General features: G+C 37.6%; 1 protein-coding gene across 1 annotated transcript in view; it reads right to left on the bottom strand.

Annotated features, from left to right (window-relative positions):
* The window catches only part of LOC149302874 (leucine-rich repeat serine/threonine-protein kinase 2-like), a 51,382-nt gene that overhangs the window by 15,146 nt on the left and 13,401 nt on the right, over positions 1-22,835 (bottom strand). Inside the window, exons 13-34 of the mRNA XM_089482082.1 lie at positions 22,635-22,759; positions 20,845-20,978; positions 19,937-20,081; positions 19,697-19,836; positions 18,903-19,031; positions 16,120-16,290; positions 15,400-15,682; positions 14,545-14,730; positions 13,297-13,406; positions 10,455-10,515; positions 9,133-9,350; positions 8,452-8,702; positions 7,374-7,522; positions 6,554-6,647; positions 6,124-6,310; positions 5,405-5,586; positions 4,828-5,057; positions 3,816-3,943; positions 2,805-3,023; positions 1,987-2,188; positions 1,406-1,494; positions 82-269 (exon numbers count right to left, since the gene is read on the bottom strand). Coding sequence (XP_089338208.1) covers positions 82-269; positions 1,406-1,494; positions 1,987-2,188; positions 2,805-3,023; positions 3,816-3,943; positions 4,828-5,057; positions 5,405-5,586; positions 6,124-6,310; positions 6,554-6,647; positions 7,374-7,522; positions 8,452-8,702; positions 9,133-9,350; positions 10,455-10,515; positions 13,297-13,406; positions 14,545-14,730; positions 15,400-15,682; positions 16,120-16,290; positions 18,903-19,031; positions 19,697-19,836; positions 19,937-20,081; positions 20,845-20,978; positions 22,635-22,759 — 3,621 coding nt within the window. The remainder of the gene's footprint in view (positions 1-81; positions 270-1,405; positions 1,495-1,986; positions 2,189-2,804; positions 3,024-3,815; positions 3,944-4,827; positions 5,058-5,404; positions 5,587-6,123; positions 6,311-6,553; positions 6,648-7,373; positions 7,523-8,451; positions 8,703-9,132; positions 9,351-10,454; positions 10,516-13,296; positions 13,407-14,544; positions 14,731-15,399; positions 15,683-16,119; positions 16,291-18,902; positions 19,032-19,696; positions 19,837-19,936; positions 20,082-20,844; positions 20,979-22,634; positions 22,760-22,835) is intronic.

The following is a 22,835-nucleotide window of genomic DNA, read 5'->3' as shown; positions in this document are numbered from 1 at the left end:
TGTTGAACATTGAAACCCCCACTATATCCACCAGTAATGGACAGAAAAAATTACAGTTCACTTCTATCCAATTAGAAATACCTGCTTGGAATGAGAAGCTGATCTTCACCCAGTGGCAGAGCTATCTGGAACTTTTCAAGGAGCTTAAAATACTGTGACATGTAATTTTTAGGAAATTTTCTTTTTTTTGAAAGGAATTTCTCCACGTCTGCACAGTGGATGATACCTTTAGGATACCTTTCACAACCATCAACTTTCACTGTTAAAATCTGCATGAAAGTAAAGTAAGCCTGTGAGACAAAATGTATTACAACAAGGCTAAATGTGATATTTTAGGGGAACTTCCACCATTGCCTGCTTTTTGTAGGTGCCATAATGGTATTTTTAGTAGGGTACTTAGCAATGTATGCTGAATAGGTTTTTGATACAGGAGGTTTTTCCTTATATGATTTATGTGTAGTAAATCCAGTGTTCCATACAGCCCAATGTAGCTAGTCCTAGCAGGACTTCGGCTGTACTAGCCTGAACAGACGCCATAAGCTCAGTACAGGAAGCCAGGGTATTGTCACAAATAAAGATCTGCATTTTGCATTTTTTTTTGACAATATGTGGAATAAAAAAGAATGTTTCCCTTTAAACAAGATTGGACATTCATATTAGTGCCTTCTGCACAGGATGTGTTTGTAATGATCAAAAGGGAAGCACAAAGTCCATGCATGGCATTAAGTCCTCTTTTCTGATGCAATACGGGTTATATGTGAAGAGCTATTTTGGCGCAAAGTGGTGTAATCCAAAAAAGCAACCAAACAGTTGTTCCTGCTTATTACCATAATTGCTCATTTTCTTCACATAATCATATTTAGCAAGTCACTTTTATTTATTGGTATAATGATTGGGAGGAGTATATCCTGTTAGTGCAAGCAGTTTATATTTCGCTCATAAGAATCACCCTTGAGGCCTTTTAACCAGAGTTTTAGTAAAAGTTAGATTTTATTTTTGGTGCAATTACATATGTTTACTTTATTGTCCATTAAACCTGTCAATCAGATGCCCGCTTCCTCCTTTTGGTAAATATGTTCAAGTATTTGTTGTTATTCATATAATTAATGATATACAAGATGGGACATTTAAAATGCAGTGTATAACTATACTATACTATAGTAATCTTAATTAGAAATAAATTATGGGCAGAAGAACTGAATGTAAACATTATTTCAAGGGAATACTGTGTAGCACTTTTGGTCGTTTAAAAAACCTTTTATTGTTTTATTTCCTTATTTTGTTTGTCTGTATGCATCATATGCATATTGATACTTTAGAACATTAGAACTAGGTATGTGTGAAAGGTTGAACTTGATGGACTGAAGTCTTTTTTTAACCTACTATACTATACTACTATACTAACCTGTGCCATGATTTTGCAGAGCCACTGGGGATCCACAAAATAAAGGTCTCGAAGTTGTAAGGCAGGATCTTCAAAGTGTAGTAACACCCCTGTACAAAAACAATGAAACATATTTTCATACTAGCTAAGCAAGCAGCCTTAAAGAAACAAATTTGAAGTCATCATAAGGTTACTTTTTTAGTTATAGGTAAGACCTAAAATAGCACTGATACATGTTCATATCACATTCATAATGTTTTTGTTTACATCCATGTGGAAGAAAATAATTTCATTCTGTCCCTCTTGTTATATCACATGTTGTCTTTACCAAATCATATCAAGAACCAATATAGTACATGACATGTATAGAAAGGGCACTTTTGTCTGGGCTCTCTGACATTTTCAAAGCCTACTGTCTGATTTGCATTGCAAAATATTATGCTGGCAACATTTCCACTTATTTCAGCTACAAATCATGAGGTGGTAAATTGGTAATTCTATTGACACTGTGATTTTAAACCCGCATGAGCTGCAACAACAATAAACCTCACATAAAATCACACTAGTCACGTAATACACAAATGTAAATCATGTTCTGTTACCTGATTCATTTAGAAAATGCACTGCATGTGGTAGTTCTTCTTCATCCAAATGCAACTGGCTTTCTTCAACAATTTCTTTCATTCTCTTATGGTTAATGACGGGAAATTCAATGGGAGCACTCTTGCGTTCATTTAAAATTCTTCTTTCAAGTTCCAGGTAACTGTCTGGAATTAGCTGTCCAAGAACTGGCTGATCTCTGATCTAGGAAAAAGGAAAATACATCACTAGAATTTGGAAATATGAATACATTATCTATTTGTACAACTTACACTGAGGCAGTACACTGAATACTGTGAAATAAACATCTCTTACTAAGGAAGAAATCCTTTAGAAGGATAGGTGAATATAATAGAAACAATATTACCTAGGTGGTAACCCATATATTGTGGTTTGCAAGCCCTTTGTAATGGTTAAGATAGAAACAAGTGGGCTAAATCCAAACCCCATTCTGCTTACATTAGCCCCCTGGAAACAATGTATGCAATGTATAGGGAAAAGATCTTAATTTGTTTTACATATAAAATCAATAATATTTGGTGACTGATAAACAATTTTAATTGAACAAAGACTGAAGCGCAGAATTTAATTAAAACGGCATGGAACTTATATAAAAATTCTTCATTTCCCCATCAATAACTTAACTCCCCTGCACTTAATAAAGAAAGGTGTCCTGTTTTAAAAAAAAAAAAATCTTCCAATAATAGGAAGGGTAAGTCTCACAAAAAGTTTCATTTGAACTAGCATATTATATAGGCGGACAGAATGATGCCACTGAACCAGGATAGAGTCCCAAAGCAGATGATAATCAGTGACTCACCTTGAAATTTAAACATTCTTTTATGATCGACTTTCTAAGCTTCGCCAAAAGATCCGACTCTTCAATGGCGTTCACAAAGTGGTGTTCTTGAATGGTGGGTAGCTCACGTTGACTGAAAAGTTCCTTTTTTATTTTACTTATGCAGGCTTTCTGGTGTTTTTGATCTGCAACATCGAGATGTGTTCCAACGAGAATCACAGGGGAAGTGGCAGCTCGTGCCTGTAAACAATTATGTTTAGTTTAGCGCATAAGCAAACCAGTAATATCCTTTAAGATTATACCCATTGTAGGGGACAGCTCAAGCATGGGGCGGCAATGACAGTATTCACACAGGTTCCAAAAGTCAAGCGGGTTTATTTAGATGCTGTAGGCACAGAGCACCTTGAAAATAAAAGTCCGGCTCTAACTAAACATCCGGATACCTCTCTACAAGCTTAAGGTCTGGCACAAAGCAAAGTAACAGGTTTTCCATAGATAAAGCTTCATACCTCGTGGGCTGCAGCGCTGGCTGTAGCTGCTCCCTGCCTCAGTCCCTCCTCCACTCTGCAAACCCAACAGCCCTCTCTTTTAAGGCTTCCTCCCCAGTAATGAGCATAGGAAGCCTCACCTGAGGGCTCCTGGGTTTGCTACCATGCCTGGCTGAGGAAACCAGGTGAGATATATATCCCATCCACCACTTTCCCATACACTTTACCACACCATTCACATAAACTAGCATCCAAAGAACATATAAAATACTATTTAGGTAGACTAACACCTGCTGTTCGTCATATATAGATAAAAGCTTAAATCTTGTACACTGAATAACTTACTATCCACAGAGTTGGTGGTAAAACGGCGGGAAAAAAATCAGCTACAACGTGCTGATTTGTCATTTCTTAAAAAGTGCATAAAAACAACACGTAGACTTTGTTGGAATTACTCTTAGTAAGTATTTCTAACATATAGAGATGCATTCCACTTGAACATGTACACTGAAAGTTATTACTATGACAAGGATTGCATATTTACCTTTATGTTAAACAGCCATGGCTTTATTGCATCAACTTCAGATTCTCCTTTACTAAGATCATAGACAACAAGATATAAAGCCCGTGGAGTCATAAAATGAGGATGAGTGCTGTAGAATTCCTCTTGTCCTAAGATAGTAGCATGTACAAAGCAGACATTTTACCAAATTACATAGAATTCACTCATTAAAAATGAGGGATGCCTAATAAACTATATGACATGTATTAAAGTAAATGGCATTACACTAAAATGTAGCGGTGGTGTTATTGTGAATAATCCTTACAATAACATTACACATTTCACAGCCATTTATAAAGTGGGGCTACGTTCAGGGACTGAACAGAACACGAGCACACTAGCCGCCACATTCATACCAGACAGTCTTATAATTAGACCGTGTAAAATGTGGGGGCATTCTATAACAGGCTGTGCAGCACGCATTGTGACGCATGTATGTGACATATGTAAGATCCCTTCCTAGCTGTAGTAACAGACTGAGGGTCTTCACTGTAACGATTATGCACCCCTCAAGTAACAAAGAAATAGAATGAGAGTGTGTTTACATGTGTGTGAGGAATAGTATTTGATGTATGTTTTATGTGTCAGGGAGAGTGAGCGTACATATATCTTTGTGGTGGTCAGAGTATTTACATGTGTACATGTATAAATGAGGGAGATTGTATGCAGGTGTGTATGTATATGTAAGGGAGAGCAAACTGGGGTTGAGCCCAGCTCATGAAGCCATACTTGACCTGTCAACCAATATATCAGCATGAACTCTTCTCCTCCTGACAAGCCACACCAAGCCAGACATTTGGGCTAGACTTGTACCAGGTACCTAGAATAGGGTTGCATGCACAATGGTAATCACAGGGGAAAAAAATCCTCTAGGAACCACTGATCTGGATTACCAGAGAGAAATATTATTTCTCTTACTTGAAGCAGCATTCAAAAAATCAAAAAAAGGTTTGGCTTACGTTAAGCTACTTCCATACAATGCAAAGTGTATTACCTGCAAAGTCCCAGACATTTAATACAATTTCCTTTTTTACTTTGGTTCTTATCAGTATATGCCAGTCTTTCACATCAATTCCGACAGTAGATTTCTCTAAACCACGATTAGGATGCCCGAATTTCATAAGCTGCTGCACCAAAGTAGTCTTTCCGCTGCCTGTGTTTCCCATGATTAATAGCTTCATCCGGTTGTAAGGAACAGCCTTCTTTAAACGCTGCTGAAGGAATCTAAATAATATAACATGCTATTAGAAAACATCAGTGCAGAAAGTTCATTTCTGCAAGTGTAAAGCTAGTTTAAAATAGGAAGCAACATAAAAATATTTGAATACTGAAGTTTGTACCGTGTGGCAAAAAAGGATTGTGTTGTGCTAGTAGAATATTTCATGTCCCAGACTGCCCCATTTTAAAAACAGTGATACTTGTGTATCTAAAACTGCATATGCACTGTGACTAAATAGACCATTTAAACACTGTATTGACAAATACTGACATATTATATTATAAAAATATCTTACAAAGTATAATATAAATGTATAAACAAAATGTAACAAAAAATAAATATATAAAAGCACCGTATCAGATCTCTGGCTTTACATCCAACGTGTTTCAAATCAATGTCAAGGTGAAGACCATCAAGAGGAAGGTCCCAAACCTTTGTTAGTTTTCCCATTTCATCAGGAAAAGATCTAAGGTCAAGATTATGGCTGATGTCAAAGGAGGTCATATTAACAAGACAGCCAATTTCAGGTGGGATCTGGAATAAAACCAGGGACAGGTTAGATTAATAAAAATAATATATAAATATATATATATAAATATATATATATATATATATATATATATATATATATATATATATATATATATATATATATATATACAGTGGTGTGCCCTGGCCTAGGACTGCACCCCCAGTCGTCTCCACCTCTGTGGTCGGCGTCTTCAGTACAATTAAAGGCACTGTCTGCCTTTAAGAAACAGCGCTGAGATATGTTGTCATATCCCTGTGAGATGTATCTCAAAAGACCGCAGCACCTTTTAATGAAGTCTATGCTGAGCCAGCACAGCCTCTATAGCATAATAGGCTGATGAGGAGATTGGCGTTCTCCATTGTAACCAGGAGGCTTGATTGCCCAAAAGAGCAATCTGCTTAGGGGACCACTGCCACCAGGACATTTCACCCTAGGCCTTGGTCGGAATACATCACTGTATATATATATATATATATATATATATATATATATATATATATATACATATATACACACACATTTCTATTTATGCATGTTACCTCCTTCAGTTTATTGTGTGAGAGATGCAGCTTTTCAAGCCTTGACCATCTGCAAGCATCTTTGCCGAGATCCAAAACAGTAATCTGATTGTAGTTTAAAAGGAGTTCCCGCATATTTAACGATGTCCATTCCAAAGGACCAGGCAATCTCTCAATCTGATTGTTGCTTAAATCTACAGAGCGTAAACTACAAATAGAAAGGTAAAAAATAGGCTAGTTTTCATATGTAATTTGAATTGATAACACTAACAGCAACTAGAGGGAGTGGATAATACGATAATCATTATTTTGTAAATTATCCGTAGGCAACTGAAGGCATTCTGTTACATTCCCACAGAGCCATCATTATGAGAGAATAATATATTTCTATGTAGTACACAAAACAATCCTCTATTAAATTTAAATCCAACTAACTAAGTGTACTACTTACTGTGGAAGAAGCAAAATGTCTTTTGGAACGCTTCTGAATTTATTATGAGACAATTTTAGTGTTGTTATTTTAGATGGAAAATTTGGCGTTGTAGCTGAAATATAAAAAGAAAATATTTGTAAACACACAAATTCAGTGTAATTAGATTAATTGTTACAAAGAAGTATTCTTAGGTTATACAGACGATTACATTTAAAAATTGTTTAATTCCACACACTGCAGCATGGCATCCTCGGTGCAAAAAAGTCTGTTGTAAAAGTTGTCTAATTATCCAGAAAGATGACCAGGCAAATCATTCCAACTTTTAGCGATCAGTACTGATTAACTCCGGTATATGATTTAGTTAAAACAGAGCATACGCCAACATGTTAAGCAGGATCTCATATGCTGTTCTTCTGTCTCCTATGGACACATGGTACCTGGTGATATTGCTATGGAGGCTGCGACACTTAGGCACACGTGTCCATAGCACAACTAGGCCTCTAACGAGGGAAATGCCCAATGTCCCAAATGACCTATAGAGCAGAAGAGCCCGTGGGAGCAATCGCCCTCAATTATGCCACATTATGCTTTCCTCTGAAATAGAATACACCACAGCCTTGAACGTCACACTACAGGGCTGTGTTTTTTTGTGAATTTGCCAGCCATTGTTTTTACAAACGGTTGATACTGGTTAATTTCAGGATATATAGTTTAAACCTGGATAAACAGAATTGCTGGTCTGTCTGAAGCCCTCAATCGTGGGCGATCAATACTCCTTGTGTAAATTGTGATATCTGTAATATATCATTTATCGTTTTAAGTGAAAAAAAAAACTTACCAAGTTTGTTTGTCACAGCACAGAACGTTTCTAACTTTGCAGAATATTTCAAGAAATCTGAAGCAAGTGATGAAATAGAATTCTTATTCAAGTTGATGGTCCTTAACTCTGACAGGCAAACAGGTGTCAAGATGTCGGTAATGCTATTTCTGCAAAAATTGCATTTAAAAAGGGTTTCCTCAGTGAAAGGTTTGCGTTAATGGTTTACATTCACCAAAGTATTGTTACCAGTGGGTTTCCCCAGTTGGGACCCGTACTTTTTAATATTTTCATTAGCGATATAACAAAAGATCTTAATGGTAAGATATTTTTTTTTTTGCAGATGACACAAACCTCTGCAATAGGGTACAGTTCTGGAGACCCTATCTCCAGAGTGATATTGACATTTTGTTCAGATAAGGGCTACCAAAATGATGAATGGTTTGCAGGGTAAAAATTATCAGCAAACACTAAAGGAACTCAATATGTATAGCTTGGAGTTAAGAAGAGAAAGAGCAGATGTGATAGAAAAACATAAGTACTTAAAGCGATTTAACAAAGTACAGGAGGGAAATTTATTTCAAATGAGGAGAAATGTGTGAACAAGAGGTCATAGTCTAAAACTAGAGAGTCAGAAGTTTATATGTAAGTAAACTTTGCTTTGCTGAAATAAACGGAACATCCTCACTTCAGAGGCTAATACAGTAAGGGAATTTAAACATGCATTGGATAGGCATGAAACAATACTAAATCTAACATTAAGGACTGATTAAGACCAGAGTCTTACATCAGAAAAAATGAAAAAGATGGGCCCAATGGTTCTTACCTCCCACCAAATTTCTATGTTTAATAACTAAATGTTTTACATTACAGAAAGATACTGTGTTGATCAATTCCTTGTTTTGGTATTGGTCCAGAAAGAGGCAAGGAATATTTAATGTGTTAAGTGATATGATAATTTTTTGTTAGTTATTTTATACAACAATACTTTTAGATGTGCCATGGTTTACTAACTCTCCATTGTCCTATACAATCATATTGTATTTCTAGAAATATTATTTAAAATAATATCTCTATTTATTAAGTAACTAAATCTTACCCTTCCAGAATTAATTCTTCAAGTTTCACTGTAACATTCCCAATATTTTCTGGAAAATATCTCAGCTGGTTGTAGGAGACATTCAGGTGTTTTAGACACAGGCATGCTCCAGCTGCCGTTACATCCAAGGAAGGCCCTATCTCATTCCTTGATATATCAAGGAACACAAGAGTGTTAATTTCCAGAATACAGGAGGGAAATGACTTGAAGTTGTTGCTGCGCAAGTCCAAGTAAGTCAAAGATTTTAAAGCCTAGATTGAAAAGAAAGATTCAGTAACTTATGTTTTACTAAGTAGATATACAGAATATTGTTTAAATATGCATAAAGACTTAGTTCTTCTTTTGCAAAGTATGTGCTGATAATGGTGGTTTTACTTAGCTTACAGTCAGCTAATAAATAAGTCTCAATTAGATGCTTTTTCTCCTTCCCCCATTAAGTGGTTAAGAATGTTGATGCTTTATCATACTGTGATGTTGTAAGCAAAAGAATGGCAAAGTCTCAATCACCCAGCCTGACATTCTAATAAATGAATAGTGAGGACACGCTGGACCCTGGAAAGGCCTGCCTACAGTTCTGTATACTGCATTGTATTTTATGCTCAAGACGATTTTTTTTCATGAAACTTCCTTTAACTTTCCCAGAGTGATCTGGTTGTTCCTGAAGAAAACAGTATAACTTACTTCGGAAAGTGACTTTGGAAACAAAGTCAGTGAATTCTGTTGTAGCTCCAGTTTTTCAAGGCGTTCCAGCTGATTTGTCAAAGGTGACTTTTTAGTTATTAGATCAATGCTTTCCAGGTCATTTGCAGAAAGGTCAAGAGTTCTAATGTGCTCTTTTTCAACAAGGGAAGGAAAGCTATCGACCCGCTTCATAAGCAAAGGAAACCTTGCTGATTTGCCTGAAACAAAAAAATAAATAAGACACTTGATTTGGTTTGCTGCAATTGCAAGGTTGGTACAGTTAGTGGTTTCATCTCTGTTTGATCCCTTGCTGTTGAACACACGGCTTCCTGATAACTGTTTGAGACTTTGTAGCACCTGCTCTACTGCGTGGTGCAAAGACATAACATCATATACCAGAACGTTTTGCAGTAGCATCTGCATAATATGAAAATGTTATTAATTTTTAAAAAATACATCCCGTAAAAATGAATGCTTACCTTCTAATATTACCTAAAGATAAATGAAAATACTCTTATTTCCATTAGCTTTTGTTTTAATGTTTTTTTATTTTTTTATTTTAATTTTTAACTTATCCCACTCCATCCCATTGGACAGGGATGGGGTTTATCTCCCTCCAAATGTGATTTTATTTATCTGTAATCTCACCATCCCAATGGGAAAGTTTAACCCTATTTCCATTAGGATAGTGGAAAGATAGCATGTGAAGAAAGGCACGGCTGGGGCTCCATGCCCCCCTTAGGGTTTGTTTATTGTTATTTAACCATTAGCAGAGGATGTGGAAAATTATATCCTTTACACTTTAGATATATTTTAAGTGCCTTCCACCCTATCTCTTATGGGATGGGGAAGAGGGGTCAATTATTACTACCCTCCCTTGGTTAATTTTTTAAAGCTTTTTTAAAGTTTAATGTAGCAGGAAAGCACACAGGAGTGACTTACAAGTCACATTGCAACCCTCCATGGTTCAAACTTGCCAATTACTGAATTCAACATTATTTTAGGTATTCCAGTTTAAGATTTCTGGGCAGGTTTTCATTAAAGCTATGTTGAGTAAATGGAAGAACTGTAAAGCAGTTCACTCAAAGTAAGATTTTTTCCAGTTTATCAGAGCACCCTTTTAGCATATCATACTAGAAAATGTGTCCAGGTATTGTAAGATACACATGTGAACTGAAATATGGATAAAACCGGGCTGAGAGAAATCCTGGGACACAAAAGCTTATTTGGTCATAAATTCACAGATGTTCCAGAATTACTGTAGGAAAAATAATTCCAGCCTAGTATTTGAGAGTTCAGAAAGTAATAGTAGAACTGCTTACCTGGAGAATCAATCTGAAGGAACTCTTTCTTTTGAAGTACAGATTCATCTCCACTAGCTCCCTGGTAAAAATATATAAATTATATTTTATGAATGATTAAACATAAATTGTTTGATATATTGCAGTGTAGTACCAGGTAATCACAGAAGCACTTTTTTTCGCCATAAGCAAGGCCGTTTTGTAGAATGAAAAGCATATAGAGACCTAGACGATAAGACTTAACGCGTTATAATAAAGCACCATTCAATTTGCGAAAAACGCCTTAAGGCTAGGTTTCCACTTGGGTTTTTGTCCTGCGTTTTTTTTCTTGATGAAAAACGCCAAGAAAACTGCCACTGCATTTTCCTGCGTTTTGGCGTTTTTTTCTGGAGTTTTTTCTGGCGTTTTAGCCTTTCTGTGGAAATTGCTTTTTTTGACCTTAGGCAGTTTTTCCAGCCTTTACAAGTTAGCAGTTTCACCCAGCTAAAAGGGATTAGGATAAATGGCAAGTATCTGCCCCTGATGTCATTTACTTGGTAGACCCCTTTGTCTCTTTTCTGTGGTTTGTAAGGCATGCTTTATTCCGAATGTCTGCTCCTCTAGGAAGATTGGCCCCAAATGATGGTGCAAATTGTTTGCTGTTGCTTTTGGCACGCAGGATCCAGTTGATGCGTCGGGTATGTTTGTTTGTAATGGCATGTTTGTTCCAAATGGTGTAAAATTCAATATGAACCAGTCCAGGACTTTGTTTTGTGTGAAACTGTTTGTTTTCAGCCTATTTCTCGTAGGACACACAGATACTGGGTCCATCCTCTGCATTGTAACTGTGGAAAAAACGCCATAAAAAACGCCAAGGCAATAAACCCACATGGCTTTTTCATGGCGTTTTTTCTCTCCCATAGACTTCTATTGGAGAAAAACGCCAAGATTTCCTTGAAAAAACGCCAGAGTGTGAACATGCTGCGATTTTGAAAAACTGCCACAGAGCCCCAAAAAGCAGAAAAACGCCAAAGAGGACTGAAAAAACGCCAGACAGAAAAACGCCAAGTGGAAATGGCATTTTGCGATTTCCTATTGAAAAACAGCTAACATCTGGCTGCTGCGTTTTTCCACTAAAAAAACGCCAGGTGGCGCTATTGGCGTTTTTATGGGCGTTTTTAGCATAAAAAAAACAAGTGGAAACCTAGCCTAAGCCTTACCAATTATTTCCCAATGTTGTCACTGGCACCTTACTTCACATTAAAAGTACATTACTGAACTTATGCAAGGTCTCTATATAGTTTTGCTTCAGTGGTGGTGCTTGTGGGAACATCAGATGTCCTCTGGTTAGTGCAAGGGATTTTTGAGGTGTACTGAATCCAGACTGTTTGGAGTTAATACAGTGGGACAGCTTGTACAGGAATGCAATAACAATTTGTAGAATGCACTTGACCATTTTCCTCAGGGTGTCAAACTCCAGGCTTTGAGTGCTATAGCTACAGTGGATATAAAAAGTCTACACACCCCTGTTAAAATGCCAGGTTCTTGTGATGTTAAAGAATGAGACAAAGATAAATCATGACAGAATTTTTTCCACCTTTAATGAGACCTATAATGTGAACAATTCAATTGCAAAACAAACTGAAATCGTTGAGGGGGAAAAATACCTCTGCATAAGTGTGCACACCCTCTTTTAACTGAGGCTGTGGCTGTGTTCAAAATTTACCAATCACATTCAAACTCATGTTAAATAGAAGTCATTACACACCTGCCATCATTTAAAGTGACTCTGATTAATCACAAATAAAGTTCAGCTGTTCCAGTAGGATTTACCTGACATTTGCTTAGTTGCATCTCAGAGCAAAAGCCATGGTCCGTAGAGAGCTTCCACAGCTTCAGAGGGATTATTATTATTATTGTTGAAAGATATCAGTCAGGAGAAGGGCACAAAATAATTTCCAAAGCATTAGATATACAATGGAACACAGTGAAGGCAGTTATCATCAAGTGAAGAAAATATGGCACAACAGAGACATTACCAAAAACTAGACGTCCCTCCAAAATTGATGAAAAGACGAGAAGAAAACTGGTCAGGGATGCTTATAAGAGGCCTACTGCAACATTAAAGGAACTGCAGGAATTTCTGTCAAGTACTAGCTGTGTGCTACATGTGACAACAATCTCCCGTATTCTCCATATGAATGGGCTATGGGTGGCAAGATGGAAGCCTTTTCTTACAAAGAAAAACACCCAAGCCCGGCTGAAGTTTGCAAAAACAAACATCAAGTCCCTCAGAAGCATGTGGGAAAATTTGTTCTGGTCAAATGAAACCACGGTTGAACTTTTTGGCCATAATTCCAAAAGAACAACATACCCACAGCCTTAGTCAGGGTGGAGGGACTTATGAACAGTTCCAAATACCAGGCAATTTTGGCACAAAACCTTCAGGCGTCCATTAGGAAGCTGAAGATGAAGACGAAGTTCACTTTTCAGCATGACATCGACCCAAAGCACACATCCAAATCCACAAAAAATGTTTTGGAATGGCCCAGCCAGACCCAGACCTGAATCCAATTGACCATCTGTGGGGTCTAATCTGAAGAGGGATGTGCACAGGAGATGTCCTCGCAATCTGACAGATTTAGAGCGCTTTTGCAAAGAAGAGTGGGCATATATTGCCATGTCAAGATGTGCCATGCTAATAGACTCCTACCCAAAAAGACTGATTGCTGTAATAAAATCAAACGGTACTTCAACAAACTATTAGTTTAAGGGTGTGCACACTTATGCAACCAGGTTATTGTGAGGGGTTTTTTTTCCCTCAAAGATTTCAGCTTCAGTGTGCATTTTTCTGTGGGGGCACTCTTCAGTAGGAAGAACATACCAAAGAGTTGGAATGTTTCTGACAGGAGGAGGTCACACGATCCAACTTTGAATAATCTTTGTGGATATCAAATGAGTGACATTTTTTGACAGGAACAGATCCTTCACTCCCTTAAATAAAAAAAACAATTCATAGTTATAATGTTTTTACAATACAATACATGCAGTATGTTGGCAGAAAGTTAGATAAATGCAACTATGTATTAGGTTCTCCATGTTATTTACTCCACTATCTGGAGAAAACGGAGAACACTGTCCTGTGCCCAACTCATTTTAATGAAGAAAACAAGCTGGAATGGACTGAGTTTCAGTATTCTTCCCCACCCATCTCCAGACAGAAAGCCATCACTAAGGCAGGGTCTTCGTGACCACTCACTAGTAGTGCTTGAAGGCCAAAAATGATTTGCCCTTCTTGGTCAGAAGGCCATCGGGAGGCTTGGATCTTCCCTGGGAGCTACAGAAGAGCCTTGGACTCCATGGACTTTACAAAACTGAGACTTTACAAAACTGAGAGAGAGGGTGGAAGAAGCCAAAAGCACAAATGCATAAAATAAATGAGGTGCTAGCGCTGGGACTGGAATTTGAGAAAATATTCCCAGCTAGCCATGAGGCTAGGGCAGACAAAGTGAATCTCAAAAAGGCCTATCTATGCAAACCCCCAACAGGTACCAACAACCACGTGGGGGGGGGGACACTTCATGCTTCATGACACTCTAGGTCTCAAGCCAGAGGATCAGTTGATTTTCCCATCCTTAAGAACACTTAATCTTAGCCATGGGTAAGAATCAAAAAGGGACATCCCTTGCATCTTTGCATACATGTAATGCGCATGAGCATGCATGCACGAGGCAGAGTTGTTCCTATCCTGCACTGAAGAGATCTAATAAGATCAGAACAGCTGTATGTTGATGGAACACTTAGGCTGTGTTGTGCTGTGCCTTAAAATTGTGTCTAAACCTGCAGGTAAAAGAAGGAGCCCTTGTAACCATGGCTAAGGAATCAAGTGGCATACCTTTTTTCTTTTGTGTGCGACATACCTATATTGGGATAAGAGCATTAATAATGGTGAACTAAAAATTATGAAAGATGACACTATGACACTGACGATGTTTTGCTTTTCAAACAGCACATATTGAGTAATTTATTTAAAACTTTTAAATATTTACATGTACTACTAAGTAATGTATAGGAATCCATAGAATATCTATTAGTGGTTTATTAGTATTGTTATTATTTATTATTCCACTACCTTCACTATCCAAGTCATCACTAAAGAGAAATCCAGTATCTTCAAAAACATCAGGCAAGCAGGGGCTGTCAATTCCTTTGTGCAGGTCTTCAATACAATTAAAATCTTCAAATAATCTACAGCCTTCTGTTGAAGTACTCTTTCTCTGGTATCTGAAAACCATCCTCGCCAAAACAGGACCTAAATCTAAAAGTCATACGGTACAAGTAAATTGTATATGAATATAGTCTTACTCTACATCTGATAGCGTGAAACGTATTATCTATTAAAAAAAACGCACAACGAGACAGCCTATGATTAACTCTAAATGCCACTATTTGTAATATTGCATAATTATCATACTTTAAGGTACATGTATGTCAATTGCTAGTGGAATTAATACACTGAAACATGAGTTACAATAGTATAATGGTACTGTTTGAGGTAGAAACTACAGTAATGAATATAGTGGGTGATAGCACCAGGAATAGGTAGGGATTTCTATATATCCATTTCTATACACATAAAATATAATTATTTCACAGAGTTGATCAATATTCTTCAATACAGATATTCATGTGTTGATGGTGGTTGGTTTGACACTTTTCGCCTTACCGTTTTATCAGAGATATATGAAATGCTCATGAGTAAATCTTTATTTCATTAGCTTTTCAGCCATTAAAGTGAAGAAGGTTAATCCTTTTGTATGCGTGATCTAATATAAATCATTATAGTGAATGGGGATCTTAGGGTTATTCCTGTGTGGTTGGTAATTAGACGCTTTCTGTTCAGTGTCATTTATCTAAAAACTACTAAACTACTAAAAATCTGAAAATGATGCTGAGTGTAGGAAACAGTGGCGAAGCTTCAACATACCCTTCTTTCCTTCTTGACCTATTGATGGTTGCTTTGGTGTAGGTTGTTGTCTTTCGGTAAACAGTGGAGTGAGCCATGAAGGTTCTATTCTACCCAAATGAAAACCTCCAAGACAAATACTGTTGTTGGCCACATCTAGCCCAAGCTTTTTCAGTAGCAAACTGATGGTCTCATTATCGCTCCTCTTAATGCTAACTTGGAGAGCCTTTCGGGCATCTTGCTCACGGACGCCATTATTTAACAATAGCTCAACAAGCTTTAAGTTATTTCCCTTTTCACAAACCTGTTGAAAGTAGGATACAGAAATAATATTAAAAGCAAATAATGACTACAAACAGAAATGTGTAAGAACATCACTAATGTCTATTTCTCTCCAACAGTTTTATCACACACATCTTAAATGTGGACTTGTAATGTTTATTCTGAAATAAACTTACTCCTAGGTTATGCATTTGTGTCATGCTTTAACCTCTTAAAATCCAGTGGTAATTTATGGTGTCACAACATCCAGGCCTGAACTACACTATGTCGAGGAATGTTTGATGTAATATTTTAATGCATATAGCTGCACGGTTCCTTAACTTTTTTGTGCTTTTCCCTTAAATCATATGGAGGAGGATGGTAGCTGCAGGTTCTTAAAGAATGTTAGTGTTAGTGCATAGAAACAGTAAATATGTTTAACACTAAACTAGTACAACAATACCACATCGATGTAAATACCTGTATGACTAAGGATGTATGTTTGGATTTCTTATTCGCATCTGCCCCGAGCAAAAGCAGACACTCCACTATGATGATGTTAGTTTCCGTGCAAGCTTTTACCAGTAATTTATTTTTCAATTCATCTTCAGCAGTCATTTCCGCAAAGCATCCATAGCACAGGCTGTGGAACTAAACAACAACAAAAATGGCATCATGACAAGTACCATGAAAATTAATTCTTCAGCGTAAGTGTAGTATGACTCAACCTTTTTACCCACATTTTTGTTTCTCTCTCCCTCTCTCATGTTTGTTACAAACAAAAACACAAAACAAAGAGAGAGATTTGCACTGCGCAAATGTTTTAGGCAGATGTTCAAAAATTATAATACAAAAGAATCCTACCACACCTTTCACATAGCATAATGTTATAGGTATTGTGGTGTGTACAAGGATCTCATCCTCAAAACAGGGAAACTCCTACAAACTTGTACACCTTACATAAGCCCTTACTTTTCTTAAAAAATTTATTATTTTATTACACAAAAAATCAAATATAAAAACATATACAATATCTCATAATTTAGACAACAGAGGTTTCCAGAACATTAATCAGAGCATAAATTAATTCAAACAATCAAAAAGAGGTCCTAAAAGTACTATAATGCTTACCCAGGGGGAAGTGGAGGAGGATAATGGGTAAGCATTATAATACTTTTAGGACCTCTTTTTGATTGTTTGAATTAATTTATGCTCTGATTAATGTTCTAGAAACCTCTGTTGTCTAAATTATGAGATATTGTATATGTTTTTATATTTGATTTTTTGTGTAATAAAATAATATATTTTTTTTAAAAAGTAAGGGCTTGTGTAGAACTCTCTTTATGTAAGGTGTACAAAGATGTTCAAAATTGCTGTGTGAACAGAAGACAAATCTAAAACAAATCAATATTTGGTGTGACCAATATTTGCAAAACCTTTTTTTTTAAAGGCAGAATCAATTATTCCAGGTAGACCTCCGCACAGTTTTTTAAGGAACTTGGCATTTAAGTTGTTCCAAACATCCTGGAGAACTAACCACAGTTCTTCTAAGGATTTAGGCAGCCTCAGTTGCTTCTGTCTCTTCATGTAATCCCATGGTGTTGAGATCAGGGCTCTGTGGGGGCCATACAATCACTTCCAGGATCTCTTGTTCTTCTTTACATTGAAGATCATTCTTGATGACTTTGGCAGTATGTTTGGGGTCATACTCATGATGTCATTTCTGTATTGCATGATGGATAAGTATCTACCTGTACTTATCAGCATTATTGAGATAATTCCTTTTGACCAAATCTCCAACACCATTTTCAGAAATGCAGCCACAAACTTGCAAGGTATCAACATCATGCTTCGCCGTTGCTGGCAAACACTCTGTCGGGAACCACTTTTTTGCTGCCTGAACCATGGCTTTTTCATACCTGTGGCATTTAAATTTGCTACCACTAGTGGCCACCCTCTGCCCTCTGGAGCACTCAGAACTCTATTACTAGGATCAGGTGTGCCTTGTTACCTGGGTTGAGTCCTAGTCCATACATCCAGCTGGGCCTTGTTACCTGGAGTACCCTGCCTTTATGAACCTGGCCTTTGTATTGAAGTCTATGGACCTTCCTGCTGTGGCTCTGTACCTGTACTGTTCCTGGTTCCCTGCTTTGTGTCCTGATCAAGTGGACTCCCTGCTTTGTGTCCTTCCAAGTGGACTCCCTGCTTTGTGTCCTTCCAAGTGGACTCCCTGCTTTGTGTCCTTCCAAGGGGACTCCCTGCTTTGTGTCCTTCCAAGCAGGCTGTGTGCCTTTCGTACCCTTCCAAGCAGGCTGTGTGCCTTTTGTACCCTTCCAAGCGGGCTGTGTGCCTTTCATACCCTTCCAAGCGGGCTGTGTGCCTTTCGTGCCCTTCCAAGCGGGCTCCCTGCCAAAAAACTTATTACCGCTATTATACATATATTACCTGTTATATACATAAAATACACTGCATTACCTGGATTTCTGCTTGTGGTGTCTTTGTTTGCATAATCATGCACCGTGGGTTACAGACTGAACCCCAAGTATCCCCTGCGCATGGGCTCCTACCCGACCTGATCACCCGAGTCCTGACACACTCGCTCTTGTACCGCTCTTCAGCCCTTGGGGAAACAAACTGCCTTTTGCTACAGCCAAATATTTCAATTTGTGAATCATACGTCCAGAGCAACTGCTGTCATTTTTCTCCATCCAGGTTCCTGTGCTCTTATGAATAGTTTAGTCACTTGGCCTTTGTTCCATTTCAGAGGTATGGCTTTTGGCCACAAGTGTTCAATGAAGACCACTACTGACTAGAGTTCACTGAACAGTAGATAGGTGTACCGGGGTCTCGCTGTTTTCTGCCAATGGTGAGCTGATGGCAATGTTGGACATCTTCCAATTGTGAAGGGAAGCAAGCATGATGTGTCTTTCGCCTGCTGCACTAAGTTTTCTTGGCCGACCACTACGTTTACGGTTCTCCCCAAACTGTTCCCACAAAGTCAGAAGCATAGCATTGACCAAGCCTTGTATAAGGACCTTGCTATAACTAAGCCTCTATAATGCACAATGAAGCTGATGTGTGTAGACCACTCGCTGTTATAACCCATAAATCTTATTGTTTTCAGACATATCTCATGTTTGTTACAAACAAAAACTAAACAAATAAACACAATTCCATGGTGTGATTCTAAATATATCCCATAACCCTACAAGCATCTCTTCACCCTTTCTATATGAAACAGAAATTCATAAATTACTATGTACCTTCCGGTCCCGTTTGTTGTCCAGACACATTGATATCTGGTAGAAAAGCACCTTGTCGAAATCCTCAAGCTCTAAAAGCTTTGCAAAGCTCTGTGATAGGTTCATTAATGTTAATGCAGTACGAAATCCCTGATTTAAAAAAAAAAAAAAAAGAAACATTACTTCAAAAATAAGTAAAAATGGCTGCCCCAAAAAGCTTATTTTTAAATGCTATTTAAGCAATATGGGTCATTTTCTCATACATCCTTTAACATTGCTCCAATTAACATCATTTCCCTAAAAGAACATAGCTTCTTAAGTATAAGATTTCAATTGGGTGCAGTTATCCCACATCCAACCATGTTAAACCCCGCAACTCTAGCTTCTGAATACCCGGGTCAGGAACGTTTATCAAGGTATACACAGGAACAGTGGTGAAATTAAATTGCTGGCATCCTAAAATTGGGCAGGCTAGGCACGCCGAATAGTTATCTGCCGTCAAATTCTATTTTGCCACCATTCTGCTTTCAAAATCCTGTAGTGGATGAAGCCAGAAGGTGCTTGGTAAACACACCGTTTTGCAGACAACTTGCAGCTTCTATGAGATGCTGCAAATTTAGACTTCCCTGATTTTAAAGACTGAACACAATTGTACTACCAGGAAAGATGCTTAATATGTTACTACCAGAATCACTGTGGTCTGGTGTAGACAGGAGCCCCAGAAGAAACAATTTGGTATCACCCATGGTGAATGGTCTAAAAAAAAATATCTTGAGATCCTCAGGTTAATTTATATTGCTTCACATAAAACCTACCTCCTCTTGTATTTTGACAACATCCTTATATCTTTGCAATGTAGAAACCAACTGTGTTGCCAAAACATGCACCGTGGCGATACATAATTTCTTTTTTGGAACCAGATATGATAAGAGAGATAAGCCAAAGTACTGTATTTCTGTAATGTAGATATCAACAACGTTAAGAGCATAAACTTTTATCTCCAAAGCATTAAAAAACATCACAAACTGTCATCAGTAATACATTACAGACTTCACCTTGGTTTCCTGGGTACATTTGTTGTGTATGCAAAACAGTATCCAGTGCACCCAGTTCTGAAAGCAGGTCCAGAGCCCCTGAGCATTCTATTAAACATCCAAGTAGCTTTAGTCCACATTCTTGAATACCTGGATTACCAATGAACTAAAAAAATAAAAGTATACGTAACAATTTTAAGCGGTTTAAATATAATATTGACTTTGGTGCACCAAACCAACAAACAAACAGTTGACATACAATAATGTATTCTCGATTTTGTTACTTTGAAGGTTAGATATTGTAATGCTACCCACATTTATAATAAACAGAAGTGTCACTGGCACCTATTTAAGAAGCTCATTTAAGTTGGATGAAAGCATTTAATTGTCTAAAATATCTCTGTATGCCATAGCATTACCAAACAGCCCCAGACTCCACCAAACTTTATAGAAGGTGTTATGCATTCTGGTAGGCAGTATTTTCCTGGCTTCCACCAAACTCGGATTTGTCCATAAGACTTATCGCTCCAGAGAACATGTTTCCACTGCCCCAGAGTCAAGTGCCGGTGTGCTTCACACCATTCCAGCTGACACCTGGCATTGCGCATAGTGATCTTTTGCTTGCGCGCAGTTGCTTAACCAAGGAAACCATCTTCATGAAGTTCCTGATGCACAGTGCTGTCCAGAGGCAGTTTGGAATTCTTTAGTGAGCAATGCTACAGAGGAGAAGTGATAGTTATGCGCTACTTGCTTCAGCTTCAGCCCCGCTATCTGCTTCTTGTTATATGCCTGTTAGCAATGGCTGTGGCTGAAACACCTAAACTCAATAATTTGGAGGGGTGTCTCATATTTATGGTAATATACTGTATATAACACTCATAAGTGGATCAAAGTGTAAAGTGCTGTATATTAGAAGTATTAGGACATACTTTGTTTAGAGCCTCTAAAACCAACTTGTGCATTCCTTCCAGTAAACATTGGTTCTTTATCACCTTCAGTGGGAGATTCAGAAATGCTGTTTCCACAGAATCCATTTGGCCCTTTGGAAGGTTCGAATTTGCATCTAAGATTAATAAATGTATGTATTATTTCAGGACTTAATGAGTAATAAAGTGCAGTCAGTTATAGTAAAGGAAAGCATTTGCACCAGAAAAGAAACCATAACAAGGTATTAATATGTGAAAAATGACCACAAGAGGGCGTGCATGTACATTAGAAAAGCTGCATCCTACATATGTCAAAGAGATATGGCAGGAATCCAGTTATTTCAGGGTATAATAATATATTTAAGGTATAGTCATGGCTGATTTTATATGAACTGAGGGCAACCCAGTCTCCACATATATTGCAGAACATTTATTATTATTTATTGATTTACGTAAAGCCATTGTACATTAGACATAGTCATCCAGGACGGATGTGACCTAAATACTACTGCCCCTTACGAAAAATTACTGTAGTTTTTTCTGAAGTAATAGGCTAGGTTTCCACTTGGTTTTTTTATGCTAAAAACGCCCATAAAAACGCCAATAGCGCCACCTGGCGTTTTTTTAGTGGAAAAACGCAGCAGCCAGATGTTAGCTGTTTTTCAATAGGAAATCGCAAAATGCCATTTCCACTTGGCGTTTTTCTGTCTGGCGTTTTTTCAGTCCTCTTTGGCGTTTTTCTGCTTTTTTGGGCTCTGTGGCAGTTTTTCAAAATCGCAGCATGTTCACACTCTGGCGTTTTTTCAAGGAAATCTTGGCGTTTTTCTCCAATAGAAGTCTATGGGAGAGAAAAAATGCCATGAAAAAGCCATGTGGGTTTATTGCCTTGGCGTTTTTTATGGCGTTTTTTCCACAGTTACAATGCAGAGGATGGACCCAGTATCTGTGTGTCCTACGAGAAATAGGCTGAAAACAAACAGTTTCACACAAAACAAAGTCCTGGACTGGTTCATATTGAATTTTACACCATTTGGAACAAACATGCCATTACAAACAAACATACCCGACGCATCAACTGGATCCTGCGTGCCAAAAGCAACAGCAAACAATTTGCACCATCATTTGGGGCCAATCTTCCTAGAGGAGCAGACATTCGGAATAAAGCATGCCTTACAAACCACAGAAAAGAGACAAAGGGGTCTACCAAGTAAATGACATCGGGGGCAGATACTTGCCATTTATCCTAATCCCTTTTAGCTGGGTGAAACTGCTAACTTGTAAAGGCTGGAAAAACTGCCTAAGGTCAAAAAAAGCAATTTCCACAGAAAGGCTAAAACGCCAGAAAAAACTCCAGAAAAAAACGCCAAAACGCAGGAAAATGCAGTGGCAGTTTTCTTGGCGTTTTTCATCAAGAAAAAAAACGCAGGACAAAAACCCAAGTGGAAACCTAGCCTTACTCCACATTTACTGCACTTTTTTTATATTGCAAACCTACAGTTGTACTTCAATGTACTGCAGCTTTATTGCATTTTTACTTCTTTACAAAAATAAGTGCAGTAAAACTGCAGTACAGTGAAGTACAAATGCAGTAAAACTGCAGTAAATGTTTTTTCATGTCCAAAAAACTGCAGTATTACTTCAGAAAATACTGCAGTAATTTTTCGTAAGGGCCAATATCTTAGGATAGTGCTACATCATAGAGTGATGCAAAAGTGTGGCTTAATATGGAAGAAAGTGTCTATCAAAAACAGTAGAAACACGCTTACATTACTGGTGATGCTCTTAAATCTTACCATCAAACATAATCTGTACCATAGCACGCAGGGCTTCTAACTGAACACATGGAGCCTTCTTGTGTTTCTTCATTATACTAATCAGACCTGTCACAGCCACAGTCATTACATCCAAGTTAAAAGAACTAAAAAAGAAGCAGATATATTATTTGGTAAATTAAGACAAATTTTTTAATTACCTTTTAAAAAAAGACAAAGACC

The sequence above is a fragment of the Sceloporus occidentalis genome, unplaced genomic scaffold (assembly GCF_023333645.1).
Source record: "Sceloporus occidentalis isolate IW3139 unplaced genomic scaffold, rSceOcc1.0.p SCAF_17, whole genome shotgun sequence".
Taxonomy (NCBI): domain Eukaryota; kingdom Metazoa; phylum Chordata; class Lepidosauria; order Squamata; family Phrynosomatidae; genus Sceloporus; species Sceloporus occidentalis.
This window is presented reverse-complemented; position numbering and strand designations above follow the sequence as displayed.